We start from the raw sequence: 24,165 nt of genomic DNA, 5'->3' as shown, positions 1-24,165 counted from the left end.
TATGCTCTAGAACAGTTTATATACCATAAGAATATTCATTGAAAGATGGAAACAATTCAACTCTGTATCTGGACCTAACTTCCTTTTAGAGGTAATTTTTGAAAAACTTAAAAAAATTTATTTTGAAATAATTTTAGACTTACAGAAAACTTACAAAAATAGTATAGAGAGTTCATGTATACCTTTTATCTGATTCCTCTAATGTTAACAATTTAAATAACCATAACTCAATTATCAGAATAAGAATATTAACACTGGTACAGTACTACTAATTAAACTACAAGACTTATTTGAAATTTACTACCTTTCCTCCTAATGAATGATCTTTTTCTGTTCTAGGATCCAATCCATTTAGCTGTCATATCTTCTTAATCTTCACCAATCTGTGTTCTTCCCTCAATCTTTGTCACTCATGACCTGACAGTTCCGATGAGTCTGTTATTTCATAGAATGTCTCCCAGTTTGGATTTATCTGTTGTTTTCCCATAGTTAGAAGGAGTTTATACTTATTTGACAAGAATACCACAAAAGTGATACCGTGTCCTTCTCATTGTGTGATATCACTGTGTAAGAAGTCATAACCATATGACTTAATCTTGGTGATTTGGGGACAACTTTTTAAAACGTATTGTTCCATGAGTTCCATTGTTCCATTGTTCAACATTCCATTGTTCCATCAGTTTTTCTGCTTCTTGAAAATTAAATTGCATAGAGTGATACAGTGTACTCTATACAGTTTGCAAAGTATCCTTGATGTTTCTGATTAGACCTTTCTTTTTTACCTTTCATAGCGTGAATGCTCAGGCTTTGGACTCTGGTATCAGTCTGCGGGAGAGGCTGAGCTCTTGGCAAATTGTAACGCTGCCCTCCTCCATGGGTCTTAGTTTCTTTTAAAGATAATAATAGTACTTACCTCATGGCATCAAGCTGAGTAATAAATGAGGTAATGTGTGTGAGATACCTACTTCTTGAAACATAATGAGTGTTTAATAAATGTTAGCTATATTATTAGTCTTAGTTTACTTTAATGTTTATATATAGTTCTTAAAAATGCTAAGTTTATACATTTTTCTTGGTGTAGTTTTTTTTTTCTTTTCTTTTCTTTCTTTTTTTTTTTAAGGCTTTATTTATTTATTTGACAGACAGAGATCACAAGTAGGCAGAGAGGAAGGCAGAGGGGGTGGGGAAGCAGGCTCCCTGCTGAGCAGAGAGCCTGATGCGGGGCTCGACCCCATCAGCAGGGAGCCCAGCATGGGACTTGATCTCAGGACCCAGAGATCATGACCTGAACCAAAGGCAGATGCTTACCCACTGAGCCACCTAAGCGCCCCTCTTGGTATTGTTTTATAGAGAAGATTAGGCCATACATTCTGTTAACAAATTAACCTTCTTTCATCTAACACAGCCCAAGAATGGATGTAGGTGTATTAGGACTTACATCTGCATGCAAATAACCAAGGCTGCCAACTACAGTGATTTAAACAAATGTAGAAATTTAAAATCTCATCTGTAGGAAGTCCACAGGTGGGCCTTCCAGGGCAGAAAAGGTGGTTCCATCATGTCATCAGGGACCCAAGCTGCTTCTGTTTCTTGTCTCCCTTAATCTCAGTGAACAGCATCCATCCTCAAGATCACAAGATGGTGGCTAGGACTCCAGGGAGGCTGCATTCAATCCAGGCAAGATGAAGGGGGAAAGATGAAAGACAAACAGAGGCTACCGCAGTTGACTCAGTCCTGTTTGAAGGTCTCTCTGGAAGCCCCTCTGATTAACTTCTACTATATATTATTTGTAGCCCCTAGCTATGAGGGATGTCAGAAAATGTGTGCTTTCAGCTACACTCTCTGTTACCCCAAATCAAGTTAGGAACCTGTCTAAGGAAGAGGGAAGAATGGATGTAGGGAGGCAAAGGTCTATGCTTGCCACAGACCCTGAAGCCCCTTTCCTCCTGAGTAGAAGCAGTAAACAGAATCTTATGGCAGGAGAGAGACCTAGATCTAGTGTCTATCATTAGTAAAGGGTCTTCTCTGAGATTTTTAAAAAAAGATTTATTTATTTGAGGGAGAAAGAGAGAGCAAGCACCCACATGCCTAAGTGTGTGTGGGTTGGGGGAGGGGCAGAGGGAGAGAATCTTCAAGCTGACCCCGCTGAGCATGGAGTCCCACATGAGGCTCGATTCCGAGGCCCATGAGGTCATGACTTAAGCCGAAACCAAGAGTCAGAAGCTTAACTGACTGAGCCACCCAGGCACTCCATTGAGCCCTAAGAATCAGATATATGTTCACGGAAAGTTCTTCAATATCATTATCTCCCTGTGCTTCCTCACACCAAACACTATAGCAGTTCTGGAAAAGACTCTTTTAATTAATACTTACTTGTTATTGGATTAAAAAAATATAGTGTATCTATATTTACTGATTACTGGATTGTTTGGACTTGATGAGTCCTCAAATTGCCAGATCTGCCTAAATTATAGCTATAGGAATTCAGAATATATGATGGGGGAATTCAAGTGGTGGAAAACAAGACTGAAAGGAGAGGTTTAAAAAAATCTAGAGAGAAGTGGTGTCTAGGTGACTCAGTTGGCTAAGCATCTCATGCTTGATTTCAGCTCAGATCTTGATTTCAGGGTTCTGGGATCGAGTCTCATGTAGGGCTCTTCGCTCAGCATGGAGTCGGCTTGAGGTCCTCTCTCTCTCCCTCTCTCTCTCTGCTCCTCCCTCCTACTCACTCGCGTTCTCCTTCTCTCAAATAAATAAATAAATCTTTAAAAAAACATCTAGAAAGAAGATGATGTATACTTGCCCTGTAGAGTTTTTAACAGCACCCGTTGACATGCTTACTCTTTAGCATTAACTTCTTCTGATGAAAGTTAGGTGGTGAGTTATTTGGGTGAGCCTGTCCAGGACTGGTAGGGTTACTGTAGAGCTTTCTTGAGTTCCTGATAACTCAGAGGGCACTAATTAAGGTGAAGATGGAAATATTATAGAGCTAGGTGATGCACATAAATTATTTGACTTGCTGAAAGTGGAAGAAAATAGAAAAAATTTAGGAGAGATTAGATTTAGTACATTTTACTACAAAAGTAATATCTGCACATTCAAGTTAGTTTGGGACTATGTGAAAAGAAAAAGAATTCTCATGCGATCTTTCAACTGTAACGGTGGTTAAACCACATATAGACACTTCTTCTGAGCTTTCTTTCTGTGTTACTTTTGTTCTTAATACTTTTGTCATCCCGTTGCATGTTTAGTTTTAAAGCTTGGAACACCCCGAACTTGGATGAAATGAATATAGAGCAGGTCTGGCATGGCAACAATGTTTGGAGTCAGGCTTGCATCTGAGTCCTCCTTCTGTTTATTGGTTAAGTGATTTGGGGCTCATCAGTCTCCTGGAGCCCCCGTTTCCTCATCTGTAAGGTGGCAGTTACATTTACATCCTTCTCGTGGAGTTTTTATGAGGACTGAAGAATGAAATGCTACTGGCACTGCCATTCACAATGGCGTCGCCCTGTAAGAGGTGCTGTGATTACTAATGGGAGCAAGTGGACCAGCCCAGCTCATGGCAAGCTTGTAGCACCGGGACATTTGGAGAGGGTCAGGAGAGGTGAAGGAAGAGCCAGAGTTCTACACAGCCAGCCCAGGGGAGCTCCAGGCATTCATTTCTTGGACATATTCTGTGATGCCTCCGCTAGTTATCCCAGGGTGGGTACCCCCAGCCAGCGCAGCTCCCTAGCTATGGGATTGCTGAGTACAAGGCTTGGTGGTGAGCAGGTTATTTCCTCTTTCACAAATATTCTCTGCCCCTAAATACAAGCTTGCGACTCCATGATGTTTAAAGATCTTATTTATTTATTTGACAGACAGAGATCCCAAGTAGACAGAGAGGCAGGCAGAGAGAGAGGGGGAAGCAGGCTCCCTGCTGAGCAGAGAGCCCGATGCGAGACTCGATCCCAGGACCCTGAGATCATGACCTGAGCTGAAGGCAGTGGTTTAACCCACTGAGCCACCCAGGCACCCCATCGACTCCATGATGTTTAAAACAAAACAAAGAAAATTCACTTTCCTCATTCCTGAAACAGCCGCGAAGAGTCACCCCCTCTCCCCTACTCTTCACTAACAGACTTCTTTTTCCTCTTACCCCCTTGCTCAGCACCCCCTGAGAGAGGATGATGTTAGTGCTCGCCCCTCTGAAAGTGTTACTGTTAAGGTCACCTATGGGATCCTCATCACTAAAGCCCTTAGTCTTCCGTCAGACGGAGCCTCTGTGCCTCTAAGCAGTGCTGTCCGATGGAACTTGCTGTGATGCTGTCTGTGTTCTGTTCTCTGTTGCCCAGTTTGGCAGCTACCAGCCACACATGACTACCAGGCACCTGAAAGGTGCCACGTGTGACCGACGATCCAAATTTTAAATTTTATTTAACTTTAATTAGTTTAAGTTTGAATAGTCACACATGTGGCTAGTGGCTGCTCAATTAGGCAGCACAGCTCTGGAGCATTTCATTTTGTTCCCACCAGTTTCTCTCTGGAAACCTGTTTTTCTTGTGTTGGTGGCATGGCATCATCTGGCTCTCCCAGTGCCTCCCCCTGCCTGCTACCAACACCTTCCCCAAAGTGTCTGTGCTCAACCCTTCTCCCTTTTTGTTATCCAGTGCCCTCAGGTCCTGGTCTAACCTGAAGCCATCTGGAAAGGACTCTCTCTAGCACTCACTCCTCTTTCTGGCTTCAGATGACTATTTCCAGCTCCGGCCTGGTGGTGTCACTTGGGCATTCTATAGTTAGTCGCCTTGGATTGACCGTGACCCCGTCTGAAAGAAATCATTACCGTTTTCCACGTCATTTCCCTCCTCCTCCAGGCTCTGCTCTTTCCTCTCATAACATCCCCTTTTCCTTCCCTCTCTGGCGTCACCAGTGATGTGCCTCCCTTTCTGTTGTTCCTCACTCCCTCACTCTTTTTTTAAAAAATATTTTATTTTTATATATTTGACAGAGAGAGACACACACAGTGAGAGAGGGAACACAAGCAGGGCAGCGGGAGAGGGAGAAGCAGGCTTCCGGCAGCTCAATCCCAGGGTCCTGGGATCATGACCTGGCCGAAGGCAGCTGCTTAATGACTGGGCCACCCAGGCGCCCCTCACTCCCTTACTCCCATGGAGTCCCGACATTCCTCTTGCCCTGTCCTCAGCTCTTGTTGTCAAGCGCTTTCCCTCTGCTTACAATTCCACACTTGATCTTAGCCAAAAGGCCGAGAAGCGATTTGCTTACAATTCCAAAAGCAGTAAATGTTTATGATCAAAAATTCATTAGATTCCAAAAACACAAAAAAGGAAAAGAAAAAAAAAAACCCTGAAAAAAAAAAGCTCACCCCTGGTTCTGACTACCCAGAGAAACCCACTTAGTTTTTTGGTGTGTGACTTCCCTTGTATCGCCTCTCATAACCTCTTGCGGGGACGGCTGTGGCTGTGAACCCTCTGTGTCTCCCCGTTCTAATCCACTGCGATCTCCCAAGTCCTGATCCTGATCATGTCATTCTTCTGTTACACTCGTAAATCTCCAGAGGCACCCAGTTGTCTACTGAATTAAATTTGTCCCTACAGATGGGGCATTGTGCCAGGCCAGCTCCGCTTTTCCAGTGTTCAACAGCCCGGAGGTGGGCAACGTTACTGACACGTTCCTAGAAGCAACACCCGCCAAACAGGAAGTCAGAGGATCAATTATGGTGGTGACTAGATAAGCATTCAGTTTGGATCAGATTTATTAAGCTTGATTGTTTGCCTTTTTTTTTTTCCTAGAAGACAAAAACTCCCAAGTTATTACCTTTTGGATTGCGGTAGATAGATTTTTTGTATTGGATTTCACTTCTTTTAGAAAAAAGTGTTTTCTTATTTCAGGAAGTGAGATAGGGACTGGTCCCAGCTCTGTTTGTGTTTTCTAATCCTGCAGCATAGAACCCGTCAGGGTTTAGTATTTCCTTTCTTATGTGCCTAGAGAGTGCTCTTTCCCAGAGCTGAGAAACTCTGACCCTCTGCCTACAGAGCATGACTCCTGTTGACGTCTCAGGTCAGTTACGAATGAATCAATAAATAATGATTGATGCTTGTGAGAAATGGGTTCCTCCATGGGGTGAAGCTATTCTGGACATTCTTAGAATTGGGGGTCTTCCTGGGAAATGGATTTGGCTCCTTAACAAAGGCCACATTGTCTGTGTCTCGGCTGGGGGCAGGGACAGCAGCTCTCCCTCTCTCCTTCTCGCTGAGGCTAGGCTGCTGTCCTCTCCTTAGTGTTTGGGAGGTTTCATGTGGAGGAGGACTTTGTCAAGTTTTGTTTGGTGGCCTGAAATTTAATCTGGGCTCCTTGAGAACAGATCTAGTCCTTAATGAATTCCTTCCTCAGCTCTGTCTTATTTATCTTTTAACAGCTCCCTGGCACATAGAAGCAATTAATAAATGCTTGCTATTATTAGGATTATCGTTATACAGATAACTCCACAAACAAATTCTTGGTCTCTGCCTCATCTCATGCTCTAGACCGAGGCTCCCAGCTGCCTGCTGGATGTCATACACATTTGCACCTTCGCTTGTGCTGCAGGCTCTGCCAAGCACGCCCTTCTATCCCGCTCGCCTTCTCTTAAAATCCTAGTCACACATTTAGGGCGGGCTGATGCCTCCTCCTCACTTGAACCCTTCCCTCTTGGGAGTGTGGAAGCTCCTGGTGGCTCTCTGTACCCTCTGCATTGTTTCTTTCTACTCCCCCCACCTCCTGCCACAGTGAGCTAGCTGTTATCCTGTTGTAACTTCAGCTGTTAACACAGATATCTCGGAATCCTCTTCCCGAAGGTGGTAGAGGCTGGTCAGGACATTCCTCATGCCTGCTGGGGTGGCCGCCATCACAGACCCTTGCGTGTGGTACATGGATAGTTATTGTCTATCTGCTCTAGGAGGGGCTTGAAGTTCCAAAGCCACCAGCTTTTCCTCCAATTGCGTCTGTAGGAGGGGAGTGAGAGCTGCCAAGCCTGGGCTGCCTGCTCCCAACTATCCTCCCCACTCAGCTGCTGGGCTCCAGGAGTCCATAGTGAACTAGGGGCTTGGTGTGAACGAATGACTCTGATGCTGGACTCCAGCAGGTTGAATTCTTTGTCGTGACTCTGGAGATCTGTAGGGATCGTGAGGATAATTCATAGAAAAAACAGTCCACATTTCCTTTTGGGGTCCTGCAGGCCACATGTTTCCTCAAAAATGAGATCATAAAGAGAAGAGCACTAATTCTAATCCATGTAATTTGCCTTTGCTTTTGTGAAAGGGAGCACTGTGAAGCTGGGCCGGGGGGGGGGGGGCGTTTCTTAGTGCCTCAATTTCCCTATCTGTAAAAGAGGATAACGTACCCGAACCAGAGTCTTATGAAGATTGAGTTTATACAAATAAAGTGCTCAATAAATAGAGCTTTTAAAAAATATTTTATTTGCTTATTTGAGAAAGAGAGAGAGCACGTGTGAGAGAGAACATGAGTGGTGGGGAGAGGCAGAGGAAGAGGGGGAAGCAGATTCCCCGCTGAGCAGGAAGCCCGATGTGGGGTTTGATCCCAGGACCCCGAGATCATGACCTGAGCTGAAGGTAGACGCTTAATGACTGAGCCACCCAGGCGCCCCAATAAATAGAGCTTTATTATTCTATATATGCTCAATAAGTGTTAGCAATTTTTATTTTATTACTATTGATACACTGATGAATATTGCCCAATAAATAATTTTTATATGGTGTTGCCAGGACTAGAGGGAGATAAATCCTCACGGTCGCTGAAGTTACTTTTATTCTGAGGTGATTCCAGAAAAAGTTCAGAAAGAGTCAATAATCTCAGTCTCCCAAGTTCTTCCACGAATCCAGCCCACTTTACCACAGTTGCCCACATCTGTCACGGCGTTCCTGTCATTCCACATCCACACAACGTCAGGTGTGTTGTACCATAGTAATGACTCAGTTGACCTCCACAGTTGATGGTAGATATTTAAAAAAAAATGTGAATGGAAAGGAATAAAAGCTTTCTTCTTACTCCCGCAGTGCTTCAGTTCTTGGAGGCTGAAAATTGCAATCACACAGTTATTATAAGGCAGTTAACTCTGGAGTGCTTTCCTTGCTCTCTCACATTTCAAAGGAACATGTGTCCAAAAGGTCTTCTTCTCCTTTGAGGATCTTGGCACTGTCAGGTTATATCCAAGGGCAAAACTATGACAATACCGCCTGGCCCAGCTGCCAAAAGTAACACGTCGTGACACACTGCAGTCGAAGGGGGAGAATGGCCCCTTTATGTTGACTACCTTGGAATTATAAATATTTTTATTTCTCTGTAGGAGATGGCTCGTGGAAGAGAGGAGACAAACATGACTTTGAAGCGAAGCAAGCATACTCATCCCTCCAAACAATCACTCTACTGAGGACAGTAAAGCCTGAATTTGAGAAGTTTTCCATGGAGGTGAAAAGTTCTGTTGAGAAACAAGGACTCAATGAGGAAGATTACGTAAGTGCTTGATTTCGGGCCTAGGCCTTCTGCACCCCGAAAACAGTCTTCTAATTAAATCAGAGGTGACAGTGTCCCATTCTGAACCATTCAGAGATTCCTAGGTTCGTGCCTGAATGTCATTGAGCTTCCGGTGTGGTTTTTTCCTGGCCTGCTCCACCCCCTCACCCCAATCACCCCCACCCCACTTTTCCAACTGCTGCAGGAAAGAAAATTGCTCTTTGTGGGGACTTGTGGTAACGCTGAGCAGATGTTGGTAGACTTCCGGCGCCTATTTGACTGGGAGCCTGTTGGGGGGGAAGATGGATGATGGAGTGCCAAAGCTTTGCATGCCGAATTTTTCCGAAGCCTGATGGCAGGAGATATTTTGGGTTTTAGAAGTCTCTTTCTTTTGGCAATCTTTTTTGGTGAATCTGCCTCTGTCTCCTGTGACTGTGTCATTTCCCTGGGGTCTTCCAGAACTTCCTGCTCCTTCAGTGCTGTTGTTACGGATGCATTTTCCAAGAGTGGACTAGGGTCAGGAGCTTTGGTTACCCTCAGGACTGAGCAAAGGAACCCATCTGAGAGGCAGCACCGAAGATGGTGGGCCACATCTCACTTGGCACCCTTGTTGGGCTGCCTCTGACCCCTCAATCCCCACATTGCTCCTGTAGATTCGTTCTCAGAGCAGGGGGAGCCGTGGACTCTCAGACCAATTGGGGAGATATGCTGGTTTTCAAAACTGTTCACTCCACAGTGTCCAGGGCAGGAAAGAGACGCCTTCTTAATGGAGATAGATCTCTTCGGGTTGTTTGTGCCCAAAGTGGATGACCAACTTCATCTGGGCCCTTCCAAAAAGGGCCTCTCTCAGTTTCTTTATTTGAAGTACTGCAGGGTACAGACGTTGGCCCCAGACAGACCTACGTTCAGAGCCTGGAGCTAACTCTTCTTAGTTGTGTGACCCAGGGCAAATTACACAGGCTCCCTGGTCCAAACCGCTCCTCCGTTTTGGGAGGATTACAGAGGATCTACCTGAAACATTTAGTGTTCTCCCCTTCAAAAAGTTGGAGCTCCATAAAGGAGGCCTCTTGTACCTCTTTTTATACCCGTTTTTATATTACACCTGGCTTTATAAGAATTTCCTATCAAAAGACATATGAAGTTTTTTTTTTTTAAGATTTTATTTATTTATTTGACAGAGAGAGATCACAAGTAGGCAGAGATGCAGGCTCCCCGCTGAGCAGAGAGCCCCATGTGGGCTTGATCCCAGGACCCTGAGACCGAAGGCAGACGCTTAACCCACTGAGCCACCCAGGTGTCCCTGAAGGGTCTTATAAATATATTTATTCATGTCTTAAGTGTTATATATCATGCATATATCATTTAAAATACCTTTTGATTTTCTGAACCAGTACTGTTCAGTAGATAAATATATGTGAGCTGCAAATGTGAGTCACATATGTAAGTTAAAATTCCTAGTAGCTACATTTTATTTATTTATTTTTTTAAGGATTTTATTTCTGTATTTGACAGTCAGAGATCACAAGTAGGCAGAGAGGCAGGCAGAGAGAGAGGAGGAAGCAGGCTCCCTGCTGAGCAGAGAGCCTGATGCGGGGCTTGATCTCCGGACCCTGGGATCATGACCCGAGCCGAAGGCAGAGACTCTAACCCACCCAGGCGCCCCATCTAGTAGCTACATTTTAAAAAAGTTAAAATAACCAGGTGAGATTAATTTGAATAATACATTTTATTTAACTAACATAGAATATGTTCTTTCAATACTTAATCAATGTAGAAAGTATAGATGAGATTATATATATTTTTTTATTGGATAAAGTCTTTGAAATCCAGTGTGTATTTTACCCTCACAACATATATTAATTCTGTTCGAATGCTTGGTAGCCATGTGTGACTAGTGGCTACCGTATTGGACAGCGGGTTCTGAATTAGGAAGGAAGTAGAGCTTCTGCAGCAGAGCCCAGCAGATGCCTTCAGCTCAGGTCATGATCCCGGGGTCCTGGGATCGAGCCCCACATCGGGCTTTCTGCTCTGCGGGTAGCCTGCTTCCTCCTCTCTCTCTGCCTGCCTCTCTGCCTAGTTGTTATTTCTCTCTGTCAAATAAATAAAACATTAAAAAAAATAAAATAAAATTACTATTTTATGTTTTTAATTATTCAAATTTTGATGGATTCATGCAATTTTGTTCCCATAAAATTAATCTTTTCCTTCATCCCTCTTTTTTCCTCCATCTCCACCTCTTGTGCTCTCTTTTTATATTTATTTATTTATTTATTTATTTATTATTTTTTAAGATTTTATTTATTTTGATGGAGAGAGACAGTGAGAGAGGGAACACAAGCAGGGGGAACGTGAGAGGGAGAAGCAGGCTTCCTGCTGAGCAGAGAGCCGGATGCGGGGCTTCATCCCAGGACCACGGGATTATGATGTGAGCTGAAGGCAGACACTTAATGATTGAGCCACCCAGGCACTGCTGTGCTCTCTTTTTAAAGTTGGTTTTTTATTGAGATAATTATAGTTTTAAGGTGTAGTACGGAGAGATCACTTGTATATATTGCCAATTTCCCCCATCGGTAGCATTTTGGAAAATCATATGTACCAACACAATACAGATACTGACACTGATACAACGCACTGACCTTACTCCTGTGCGTGTGTGTGCACGTGTGTGTGTGTAGCATAGAGTATGCATATTAAATTCTATGCAGTTTTATCACTTGTGTAGGTTGGGGTCTTTGAATTTCATCGAAGGCTTTTCTACATCTGCTGAGATAATCAAGATTCTTTTTTTAAAGATTTTATTTATCTATTTGACAGAGAGAGAGAGAGAGAGAGAGATCACAAGTAGGCAGAGAGAAGATGGTTTTTTCTTTATTCTGTTATAATGTACAAAGTTGCATTATTGGATTTTTTTCTAATTGACAGATAACATCATATAAGTTTAATATTTGATACATGCATATATGGCAAAACGTTTATCACAGTAAGTTTAGTTAACGTCCATCACCTTGCATAGTTATAAAATTTTTTTTCTGGTAATGAGAGGTTTTATGATCTATTATCTTTGCAATTTTTAAATGTACAATACAGTATTAATTATAATTATCACACTTTACATTAAATTCCCACAACTTATTTATCTTATAACTGAAAGCTTGTACCTTTTAATTTCTTTCATTACTAGATTTTTCTAATTTTAACTATGTCTGCACTCCAGGCATAACTCTGGTCTCCCTACCTTTCAAGACTGTGAGCTTTTCTATTTCCCAGATCATATTGCAGAGAGTAAGATCAGGTTGAACCTATGCATGTTTGCCTGGGTGCAGCTTCTTTGGCTGCGTCATCCCAAGGGCTTTTGGCAGCCTGTACATCAGCATCTCTGGATCAGATGTCTACTCCTGTTTCCCTTGTCTTTGGTGGGTAGTTTGGTGGGTGCATGTGTGCGGCATGATAGAAAATCAGACTGCTTAGGGCTGGGCTATCATTGGGACCGTTTATGTTGCATGTACTGTAATGGTCTAGTTATTACTACATGTGTATTATGATGATGTTTCCACCATTCCTGTGGGTAATATAAAAATACATTTTAAAAAGATTTATTTATTTATTTTGGAGAGAGAGAGAGAGAGAGGGCACTTATGGGAGTGGGGGGAGGGGCAGAAGGAGAGGGAAAGAATCCCAAAGCGGACTGTGTACAGAACCTGATGACGTGGGTCTCAATCTCACCACCCTGAGATCATGACCTGAGCCAAAATCAAGTCAGCTGCCTAACCGACTGAGCCACCCTGGCCCTCCTAATAATATTTTTACAAGTGCATTTGTCCTCTTACTAATGAACCTAGTAAAGACCTATTCCGTTCTGGTGTATCATTTTTTAGTAGGGCCCAGGAGCCACTGCTGGAGATAGTGTAGCCTGATGGTTAAAATATGTAGGCTAGGTGTTTCATGGACCTGGCTCTGTCTCTTACTGTTTTTATCTTAGGCACATTTCTGAAGCTCTGTGCCTTAGTTTACTGACTATAAAATGGGGATAATAATTTTTAACTGAGAAGACTGTTGAAAAAACTCAAGAATTGTATATAAAGAATATTTAATGCAATGTAGGCACTTAGTAAATATTCACTGGATGATAGCTATTATTTCTCTTACTTTTATTTCTTATACTCCAGACCAATGTATATGATGCTTCTGCATGCCTATAGTATCTAGTACTCCTACTTATCCTTCAGATATCAGCTCAGACACCACCTTCTCAGGACGTATCTTTCCTGACACTCCAGAATGTCTTAGGGCACTCTGACCCTTTTCCATTAGCCTTTAGCTATGTGTGGGATTTTCTAATTAAATCCAGCCTCTCCTACCAGACTGTAAACCCAGAGAGAGGAGGAACTATGTCTGTTGCTGTTCATTCTTGCATCCCCTTGTGGTATGCTTGGTACAAAGGAAGCAGCCAATAAACATACACTTTATTATCATGCTTATTATTTTCATTATTATTGAATGAGAGGACATCAAATCCAACCTACACCCAGCACAGTGATAGAAAGGGAGAAACTGAGGAGTAGGCAGGTAAGGCGGCTTTTCCAAACGTAATCAGTATGTTGCAGTCAGTATAACAATGTTGGGTGGTGATGGAATCCTGTACCTAGATCTTGTTAGGTCCATGAGGAGAGGAGTTCAGGGTCACTTACACTGGGGGAGATGGTATTGGGGATAGTAATGGGTTTTCATAGTGGGGATTCTGAAGACTGTCTGTGAGTTATCAGAAATCTCAAGTTAGAAGTAAAGCCCCATGGAGAGGTCCTCAGCTAGCAGAGGGGCTCCTAGTGTGGCTCAGACTAGTGTTTGCAGAGTGCCTGCCTGGCCTTCTCTGGTGACTTTTATTGCATTGCCCACATGGGCAGTGGCTCTCACTCAAGGGCATCTTAGTGGGTGTTTGGCCTTTGCCATGTGAGTGGTTCCAATTCTAGAGCCCTGGAATTTGGTTTTAGAATGCACTGTGTAGTGGCCAAGCCAAGATTAGTTGCATCCCCTGACTCCTGCTTCAGTGACTTTGTTTTTCCACTACATCAGTCTGACCCTTTTATTAACAACGTGCCCAATATGCGAGTGAACCCATGACCTGAAGATTAAATATCTTGGGCCCTACAAGTGAGCCTGGCAGGCAACACAGGCTTCCTTCCTTTTTCTGCACCCTGCCTGCCCAAATACACACTTTCAAGATATCAGTTTCTCTTCACTTTTTTACACGCTTGACAAAATCTGGCTAGGACTCTGTTTCTTCTTCATCTGTAGCAACCTGTTTTATTCTGAAGTGTAAATCATTATTTTATAGATCATGAGATGCTGTATATTGAGTACTACAGAGAGCATGGCCGTGAGTTTGGTCTGTGACCATGCAGTGTCCCCATCTGGGTTGAGATCCCTATCACCTAAAAATACTGAAGCAGGTATATCCATGGCCATGAGCTCTGGAAGCCCACAAGAGTGACATTTCTATGCCAGCATGGATATAAAACATTATGCACCTCAATGTAAAGCATTCTCATACACTGAAGGTACTCACAGAGACATGGATAATTTATCTTGTAGCAGACCATATGTTGTGCATATGTGAAAGTACCCACAGTCCTAGAGGAATGAAATCAACCACAATGGAGTGGGTTCACTTAGTTCTTTAGTAGGAAGCTCCTTCCAAATTCATCTAAGTTTCCATGACCACTTTAAGTGGATAATGGTCTCTTGACTTAATGTGCATTAACTCTTTATGTACAGACTTTTGTGTGTGAATGAACATGTGTATATTTCTGGAGAAAGGGGCCAGTATCCCTCACATGATTCTTAATGGGGTCAGTGTCACAAAGAAGGAAGAATCATTGAATTAGACCATAGCTAGTCAGTCTACCATTTGCCCACTTATTGTCTGAAGCCCTATTCGTTCTTATTGATAGGGTACAATGTTGTGCATGCACAGCTGCATTGAAGACTCATTCCCCTGGAAGCAAATGAAGAAACACCTAAATGCTGGAGTATTTCCTAATCTTAAATTCTAAAACAATTAGTTTTATTGCTGAGATGGAAGAGATACTAGGTCATTCCTTCCTTCCTTCGTTATGGACTAGAGAGTCCATTTAGTGTTTCCAATTCCTAGTGTTTTCACATTATGTCTTGAAGAGGTAGACTTAAATTTATCCTTGCTACTATTTCTCAGTTTAGACTGAGCCAGTGCTGGAGACATCGTTTCCCCTCTGGCAGCCTGTCTGACTTCTCAGTCGTGTAAATCCCAGTCTTGGCCTTGTCCCATTCTCCCTATTGTGTTTGGCACTTCTGAGGCCCATTCACTGGCTGGCTTCGTAAACAGTTGGCTCTGCCATTGGGTGAAGCTCACCTTCTTCCCCTGATGTTGTTGTTGTTGAAACCAAAATAATACATAACTTTTTAGATGAATACAGTAAATGAAAAAAAAGAACCAGACAGAATTAAAAATAAATTTATGGTACTGTAAGAGTTATAGACAAAGAGCAGTGTCCTGTTCTTCTCTACTCCTGACACCCATTCCTTAGAGGCAATAATCTTTAATGTTTTTATTGGCTTCTTCTGCTGTTTCCCTCAATATTTTTCATATAGCTTATTTATGCTGCTGTTTTTGACATATAAAATCTGATATCATCTTATTATTTTCTAAAATGGAAAGACATTTAACTCCTTTACACACTTTCTCGACAAGTACTTACTTTTCCTCCCATCCTCCCAATATTTTATAACATAGTTTTTAGTTAAAGGTACAGTCACAAAGTAAAATTTGAAGGAAAGCTACCCCCCACATTCAGAGCTACTATTATTATGATCATATATATAATGAACCACATAGCAGAACCACATGGTGTTTTATGATTACATTTCCTCTTCTGTGTAGCCCTTTTTCTCTGATGTTAATAATGCCCTTGTTTTATTATTTGCTTCCATGCAGTTTTCACCATTCCCTGAATGATGTTAGTGATTTTTGTTTTCCCACTCCAGTTTAGAGTATTGGCTTCCTTTAGTATCAACCTGGAAATGTTTCTCAGTTTTCTCCTGTATTAGTTCCCCTTTTTCTTGAATATCAAATCTCCTTCTTAGTTGAATTTCACCTTAGTTTTGAAGATGATATGAGTAGAAAATCTTTTGAGACTTTGAGTATTAGAAAACATTTTGTTTTATCTTTATATATAATTGATTATTTAGCTGGGTATAAAATTTTAGCTTTAAGATTAATTTTCCTTCAAATTTTGATGTCATTTCCCTATTGTCATGTCGCTTTTGGTATTACCATTCTGATTATTTTTTTTCATGTTACTTTTTTTTCTCTCTCTCTCTTTAGAAGCCTTTAGTGTTTTCTCTGTATTGTTGATTGTTTAATCAGGGTCTAGTCAGGAAAAATTAGGTAATTCAATGGAAGGAATTTAGCAGGAGAAGCTAACTCTAAAGTGTAGGAAGAGCTGAAATGCCGAATAGAATAGTAAGACAAGCCAGAAATTAGCAACAGCAAAAGCTGTTACCTCTTCTGGAGCTAGTAAGACCAGAAAAGAAATGGATTTACCAGGACCAAAGAGTTAGTGTCATTGGAGCTAGGTGCATGGAAGAAATGCATCCTCTGCCAGAGATGCTACCTAAGGTGAAGTGAGGGAGAAGAGGAAAATCCTGGCTTTTCCCTTCTTCCTGACCCTTCCAACAGTGCTTCCTGTTGACTGAATCAACAGAAGTCAGCTAACAGGGAAATGCAGCCTAGAAGAATCATCCTCCTGTGATATAGAGCAGAGCAAAGCAGATGCAGGGAGGGAAATAAATTGGAGGCCAGAGGCAGACAGTTGGCTTATTTGTACTCTGTTTTTTCACTATGGTGTGTCTTGGTGTGAATCCTTTAACATCTTTGTGCTGGTCATTTTGTTTGGTCTTTCCAGAAATTTTAAAATTAGATGTTGGCCCTTTTCAGTTGATTCTTCAATTTTTTTCTCCTGTTTTCCAACTCTGCCTTTTTCTTTTCCATTCTGAGAGATTGACTCAACTATATCTTCCAAAGTGTCCATTGAATTTTTAAATTCTGCTATAATATTTTTAATTTCCAAGAGCTCTCTCTTAGTCTCTTTCTAAAAAATAGTACCTGGCAAGGTTTCCTGGATTCAATATCTTATCTTTCTGCATATACCTTTTCATCAGTTCTAGATCACATTTCTTTCACGTTTTAAATTATCTGAAGTTAGGATCCATTTTATAATTGGTGGACTGTCAATTCAGTGAGTAGAGTTTTTTCCAAGGGAACATAAAACAAAGATGCTTTTTACAATTCTGGTACCTTACTTTTGTTGAGACAAAGTATTTTTTGGTAAATTTTCTTTTACTTCTTCATTGCTTATTTCAAGTTCCTTTTAAAAAATATTACTTTTTTTCCCATATTATGAAGTTTTATTAAACTCTTGGTAGTCCTTAACTATTTATATTTAAGGGTGATCCATGAAAGAGGCCATCTAGATGTTCTGTGTACATGGGAACTTGTTTAGAGGTAGATTTTATTGTAGGGTAATAAGGTATTGAGCTAGTTTTTTCAAAAGGTTATCCCATATTTGATCAGCTGGAGGTTGTTTTTCTTAGGCTAATCAGATTCATTAAAGAATTCTCCTCCAAATCCCTTCTTCTTCTTTTTTTTTTTTTTTAAGATTTATTTATTTATTTGACAGAGAGAGAGATAGAGAGAGAGATCACAAGTAGGCAGAGAGGCAGGCAGAGAGAGAGAAGGAAGCAGGCTCCTTGCTGAGCAGAGAGCCCGACGCTTGGTCCCAGGACCCCAAGACCATGACCTGAGCCAAAGACAGAGGCCCAACCAACCGAGCCACCCAGGCACCCCTCTCTTCTTGAGAGTTGTAAGTCTTCCTTACATTCTGGGAGACCATGGTGGGGAAGCCTCACCTTTAGGATTGTAGACTTTCCACTTAAACCTCATTTTCAGTTTTATGCTTCACCTGAGCTCCACCTGGGCCAGACAACTTCCTGTTCAGGTCTTTTTTGTGCCAACACTTTGGCCAATAAACCTCCTGTTTTCTTCCTGGATGGGAAGAGGCAATTTCTTCTCTGGGTATGGTTTGGTGGTTCCTGGGGGGAGGGTGGGGGCAGTATTTGAGTTGAAGTGGTCTGTATATAGACTTTCAACTAATCCCACCTTTCTTTTCTTTTCTTTTAAGATTTTATTTTATTTATTTACTTATTTGACAGAGAGAAAAAAGAGCAGGAGAGGGAGCACACACAAGGGGAGTGGGAGAGGGAGAACCAGGCTCCCCACTGAGTAGGGAGCCCTACCCAGGGCTCAATTCTGGGACCCTGGGATCATGACCTGAGCTAAAGGCAGATGCTTAACAACTGAGCCACCCAGGCACCCCCAATCCCACCATTTTCAGCTGTGTGGCATCCCTGCTTCCAGAGGCAACTAGTATTTCCAATTCTAGAACATCTTGAAGGGGAATTCTTCGTGTGTGTGTGTGTGTGTGTGTGTGTGTGTGTGTGTGTTTTAATTGGAGCTCCCTGCCCTGTTCCTGTGCACAGTCTAGCTAGTTTCTCAGGTCTATTGTGTTGGTTACGCCTTTCCAGTTTCCAAAATTTTGTTGAAATTTCTCATCTACTATTTCTTTCCTGTACTCTTTCCACTTATAAGTTTACACCCTAAAGATTTCTTTTATTGTTGTTTTGGTAGGGATTTTGGAGGGAATGTGTGTTTTACTAAAAGTCTCCCTGGATTGTTGAATCCATGAAAATGTTCAAATACGGCGATGCCATCTTGTTTTGTAGGATGTTTGGTTTTTTGGTAGTGACAGGTGTGGGAGGGTAATCTTGTTATAGTCAAAGCAAGGAAGAGAGTTGTGTGTGTTTGAGAGAGGGATTTGTCACGTTTCTTTTGGTCCCAAATGCTGTAGCTCCTTTAGAAATTCCTATTTGGTTCTAGTTTCCCTTCTAGTGGCTACTTTTTCTTGACTTCCTAGCTTAGTGCCCACTTTCTTATCCTCACAGACGTGTCTGCCTTCTGTGAGTCTTTAAAAACAATTATACACAAGCAACATACATTAACAGTAGTACTTACTAAGAAAAGGGTTGTTCTTTTTACAGTTTCTTATACTGGTGTATGAGACTTTTATTTTTTATTTATTTATTTTTTTTACTTTATGTCTAGGACTAAACTCCTCTAATATACCTTATATCAGCTTCACTTGAAAAATGATTCTTTTGTACCTATACAGGAACATCATCTAGGGATCCTCTTTCCAGTCAAAGTAGAAGTTTAGGTTTTTTTTTTTTTTTTTTTTTAAAGATTTTATTTATTTATTTGACAGAGATCACAAGCAGGCAGAGAGGCAGGCAGAGAGAGAGGAGGAAGCAGGCTCCCCGCGGAGCAGAGAGCCTGATGCGGGGCTCGATCCCAGGACCCTGAGATCATGACCTGAGCCGAAGGCAGTGGCTCAATCCACTGAGCCACCCAGGTGCCCCAAGTTTAAGTTTTAAAGTAGGTTTTTTTAAAAGCCAAGTTGACTCAGTTTAAGGTTAAAAGATGGGATATTTAAATAAAAATAATGGGAGCTGTTTGTGTCCTGGCAGGTTATTTGTAATTTATCACAGCGTAATGGTAGCAATTTAAAACCCTTTCTAGAATCTGTTAGGACTCTTTCATTGTAAAACAAAATGCTTCAGAAAAAAGTTAAAAAACATTTGAAGATGTTAAGAGGGCCCCAATGTGGGGCTCAGTTACCTTCCAAAGCAGAGACTGTCTCCTCTGAATGGGATCCAACCCCTAGTAATCTCCATTATTGCAGACAGCATTATTCTAGAGCCAAATGCAATCCAGCTGGGAAAGAGCTGTAGGAGAGAAGGCAGACTTCCTGACCATGGGCTAGGGCAGTGGACTTGGGCTGAGAAAGCCTTTGGCCAGGTCCCTTCACCTCTTGGGGCTTCCTCTATTGTAAAACCAGAGGTTTGGTCTGCACCTCAAGGAACTTTCCCATTCCCAGGTTTCTGTTATTACATATTGAAAGTGTTTTTTGACTTTAGTCTTAATTTAGAGGCTGCGTTTTCGATGTCCCTATCTGGGAATAGAATGTACATAGCCCTTACTGAAAAATCACAGTGTAACAATCATCACAAGGCCCCCCTCCCGCCCCCCATTTTAGGAGACTCATTACAATGTGTAACCTTACATCAGAGAAGCCTCTTGGAAATTTTCATTACTCCAGTTTGTAAGAACAAGGGACCAACTTTTCTTCAGCTTTGAAATGGCCACATTCTATGGCCTGTGTTTGCCTCTGCAAAACTCACCTTTGCATACATAAGGAATTGCAGCCTTCTGTGTTCAATTTGCCTTAGCTAAGATAGAGCTGCCAGGGTACTTTTGCAAACACAGAGTTAGAGCCTGGTTTTTAAGAATGATCAGAACTGATTTTTAGCCTTTCTCCAGTGAACCTCCGAAATGTTTTTTTTTGTTGTTGTTACAAAAAGGTGCTCTAGTTATAAAGAACGTGTAGAGTCCACTTTTTTTTTTTTTAATGAAATAATGCTGCATCCTCAGTGCTTTGGCCTTCAAATTCCGTTTCTTGCTTCTTAATGCCACCTCTGTTCTTGACTTGGGGTAGAATTTGGTAAATGCTGTTTTTATTTCTAACCAGGTATTCTGAGCAGGGGGTGATTTTATAACCTTGAATATTTGCTCGTTTGAGGTTAGCGGGCCACCCATAGCTTGTTTTTTCTCCTTATTTAAAAGTTGAAAATTTAACTAATTAAACAAATACTCTAGCCGTGTTTGATGCACAGCAGTATTGTTAGGGAGGGGGATGTGTATTTGGGCATCGTCTCCCTCCCACGTTTCCCACTGACACTCAAAAATGAAATGGGAGCCTGGGGAGCAGCCGATTTATCCAGCCAAGGTATTTGAACAGAGACAGGTTTAATAAATCATTGTTTAGATAGGCCACACATTACATTTCGGAAAGCCCCAAATGTTGGAAAACACCGCTCTCATTTCCTTCAATGAGGGGACGGCCTAGCAGGAAAGCTGTCTCAACCAGCTTGTATTTTGACATTGGTTTTGCACAGGAACAGTGTGGGAAGTGACATCAGTTGAAAAGTTATCAGATCATCAATAAAATCTCTGCAAGGCACTTCACCCCCTCTTGTCTTACATAATATCATTTAATGAATCTGTATGCTCTGAGATTTTTATAGAAGTTAGCTGGTCAGTAAAAGTCATGAAAGAAGAAAATGCAGCTGGTGGATGCAAACCATTTTTGCCCCACTTCTGGTGAGATGGTGCCCAAGCCAGCCTTTGTGCCTGCCAGAGATGCTATTAGAATAGCGGAGGCTCCTCACGCTCTCCCCGCCCCCCACCGGCCATCTCCCCTTTGTGTCCTCATCCCCTTTCTTTAAAGACAGCCAGAGAATAATTTGTTCAAATGAAAAGGCTCTTTCAGGCACTGGAGAGCTCGGCTAATTGTATTTGAAAGAGTAAAATGGAACCACAAGTTGGCTTTTAACAACAGAAAAATAATGAGTTCACATGCCAACGTATTAATAAGATTAGTTTTATTAGGAAAATGTAATCAGGCAAACAGTGGCACTGCAAAAGGAATGGCTTATTAAAAGCCATTCTTTTTTGTTAGCTAAAGAAATACCAGTTGGCTTTCAAAACACATTTAAATAAAGACATAGTGAAATCTAAAAGATAGTCACTTTCCTTTTCTTGAAATAGGAAAATTGCTTTGAAATTGCTTATTCCTATAACTTTTCAATAGTTTTAATTATGCCAAGTTAGAATATTTTTAAAACTTGAGTATCTCCCAACTCATTTGCTTTTTGTTTGATTGTAAATTATTATCCATTTGATCGTGAGTTTTCACATATTGGCAGGCATGGATTCATTAATTGCAAAAACAGTGCTGAACAGGTGCAACCCAAAGATGTTTGCGAAAGGAAGAAAAACCATACCTATCAAAAAGGACTTTTCCAGACAGTAGGTTTCATTTTGACCCTTTGAAAGACAATCACTGTTTTTTTAACTACCATTAGGTACAGTGATATAATTTCAGTTAGAAAGATATTTTGCAATACTGGAGACAATATACTCAAATATGCATGACTAAAATAGCAATGCAGTGGGGAATGATGTTTCATAATCGAAAGGCTCTGTTGTTTAATTTTTTTTTTTCACTCGTATTGTCACTGCGTGGAGTAGAGGGCTTTTTAGCTCATGTGGCCAAATTCTTCACACTGAAAACTCAATTAAAGTTCTTTTTAGAATAGCCAGACCACTTAAAATATGGACTGTAGCTACATTACCAGTCCAGCTTGCAGCGAGAACATGCATCAGCTTGGACAATCATACCCACGAGTGCCAGCGAAGGAGCCCAGGGCAAAACCGTAGAGGATGAAAGCTCTGATTCCTTTGTTGTTTGTTTTGTATTGTTTTGCTTTTCTCCCCTGGTGCTCCTGGAGGCTCAGGGCCGCAGCATCCCTCTTTCCACGTGGTGAGGAACTCATTTACCCAAAGGCACTGGGATTCAGCAGTTTAGCATCACTAGGATATCACATTTACAGAAAGGAAGGGAAGGATATGGCATTTATAGAAAAGAAAAGGAAGACCTACAATACATGAGCCTAAAGGTGGTATTTTGCTGTCAGAAGGAGGAGCTGAAAGAGCCTCTCCGAGGCCAGGATTCATTCTTTCTCTGAGGGAAACATGGCTATAGTCAGACACCCCCCGACAACCGCTGGAGTAGCACTTCAACGCCCTTACACAAAGCCTTGCGTTTTACTGATGGAGTAGCAGGAGAGGGACTCTGCATTTCACATACATTGACAGGAGCAGGAAAAGACAGCCCATGTGTCCAGCCTTCCAGTCTGGGAGGAGGGTGGTGGACAGGCCCCGGCCAGCTTCGTGGGCCACTAACACAGGATTCTGGTGCCTGATGCCGACAGTGGCCACAGGGTTTTAAAGTGCAAGGGCAGAGTTCTGGTTCACAAGGCCTGACCACGGATGCTGCTCTCCGTGTGGCTGGCTGTGGTGGAGGAGCCCGAGGTAGTGGTTCAGCAAATATTCATTAATGGGCATTAAAACAATTGATGACCTCGGGATACGCCACCTTGTGTGCCAGAGACTTTAATCTGTGAAATGGAGAAAACCACACTGAGTTGCTCTTGGAAGTTATGACAATTATTGTAAAGGGGTTTTATAAGCTTAAGCGCTTTGAGTGATAGTGTCCAAAGCAAACAGCCCGGCGGCCGAGGGCAGGACATCCCGTAGCCTTGCAGGCAGTGGCAGCTGAGGCCGCATGCTTTCTGGGTGCTGGTTGGTTGTTAAGAGAGGAACTAGAATAATCCATTGTGAGGGACACGATCCTCTTCCCAGTTGTGAAATCTGAAAGTAGCTCAAGCTGTAGGGAATTATTTTGGATTAGTATTTATCTTCTGATTTTTGCCCCCCCCCCACTGGAGTGAGCTTGCTGCATTTTGTAAAGTCCTAAGAATCTTGCTCCCACAGGCTGTGATTGGAGGTAGGGAGGAGGAGAACTGGGGAATTTTTATTTATTTATTTATTTTTGGTATGGTAACTTGACAGTTGGCCTAAATTGGGAGATCTTTATCAATTATTTCCTTTATTCTTTCCTTTTCCTGCTCTCTCTGTGTAAGATAATTACAGATTCACTGAAGTGAGATGGCCGTGTTTCTAGCCCATTGTAAAGATCTTGAAGATTCAATCTCTCTATTAGTAAATGGCCCCAGCCCAGTGTTGCTGTACAAATTACGTGCATTGCAGTCTTAGGACATTTTTCCTTTTCTGTACTCAGCAGTGACATATATTTGATGTCAAACCTATGTCCAAGAATTTCTTGGGGAGGGACGCCTGGGTGGCTCAGTTGGTTAAGCGTCTGCCTTCAGCTCAGGTCATGATCCCAGGGTTTTGGGATCAAGCTCCTGCTCGGTGGAGAGGCTGCTTCTCCCTCTGCTTCCTGCTTGTGGTGCCCTCTAGCACTATCTCTGTCTCTGTCTCTCTCAAATAAATAAATAAAATCTTAAAAAAAGAAGAGAGAAAATGTAAATTAAAAAAAAAAAAGAATTTCTTGGGAGAAGAGACTTCAGATACAGTCCCCGAGATCTCTGGGTGCACATGTTTTCTTGTGGATCACCGAACCCTGAGCATCACCACGCATATAGTTAAGCCGGGAGAGAGTTGCTCTTTGAATCCCTACACATACAGTGAAGCATTTACCAAGTCCTTCGTTTGGTCAAGGCATTGCACCAGATCATGTGAGGATAATTCAGCATCTGTGTGGGTGGTTCTGGAAGGACAGGTAAGAAGAGTTGCGTACAGATGAGTCTCCTAAGTGAGGCTAAGTGAATCCAAGCCTAGAAGTAGGTGTATTTAGGGAAGAGCGAGCAAAATAACCTGGCTTGACCGGAGCGATTTCACAGAGGAGTAGTTTGGAAAGGTCTCTTTCTGTGTTGAAATTTGCCCCTCCCTTGGCTGCCAAGACGCCGCTGTCTCCAAGTTCTCTGCCTACACTGCAGTCCTTCCTAGTGTCCTTTCATGAATCCTCTTCCCACTTGCTCCACAAATATTGGTGTTTCCCAGGGTTCTTCTCTTGGCCCTTTTCT

The 24,165-nt window shown here is 42.1% G+C and overlaps 1 protein-coding gene across 4 annotated transcripts in view; it reads left to right on the top strand.

Annotated features, from left to right (window-relative positions):
• The window catches only part of NPR3 (natriuretic peptide receptor 3), a 71,768-nt gene that overhangs the window by 13,327 nt on the left and 34,276 nt on the right, over positions 1 to 24,165 (top strand). For all 4 annotated transcript variants that reach the window (XR_006817785.1, XM_046000664.1, XM_046000663.1 and 1 more), the window contains one exon: positions 8,342 to 8,508. Coding sequence is in view for 3 of the 4 variants with exons in the window: in XM_046000664.1 (XP_045856620.1) it covers positions 8,342 to 8,508 (167 nt within the window). In the remaining variant the exon portion in view is untranslated. The remainder of the gene's footprint in view (positions 1 to 8,341; positions 8,509 to 24,165) is intronic.

This window comes from Meles meles, chromosome 3 (assembly GCF_922984935.1).
Source record: "Meles meles chromosome 3, mMelMel3.1 paternal haplotype, whole genome shotgun sequence".
NCBI classification, from domain to species: domain Eukaryota; kingdom Metazoa; phylum Chordata; class Mammalia; order Carnivora; family Mustelidae; genus Meles; species Meles meles.
The sequence above is the reverse complement of the archived record's forward strand: the minus strand, read 5'-3'. Positions and strand labels throughout refer to the sequence as shown.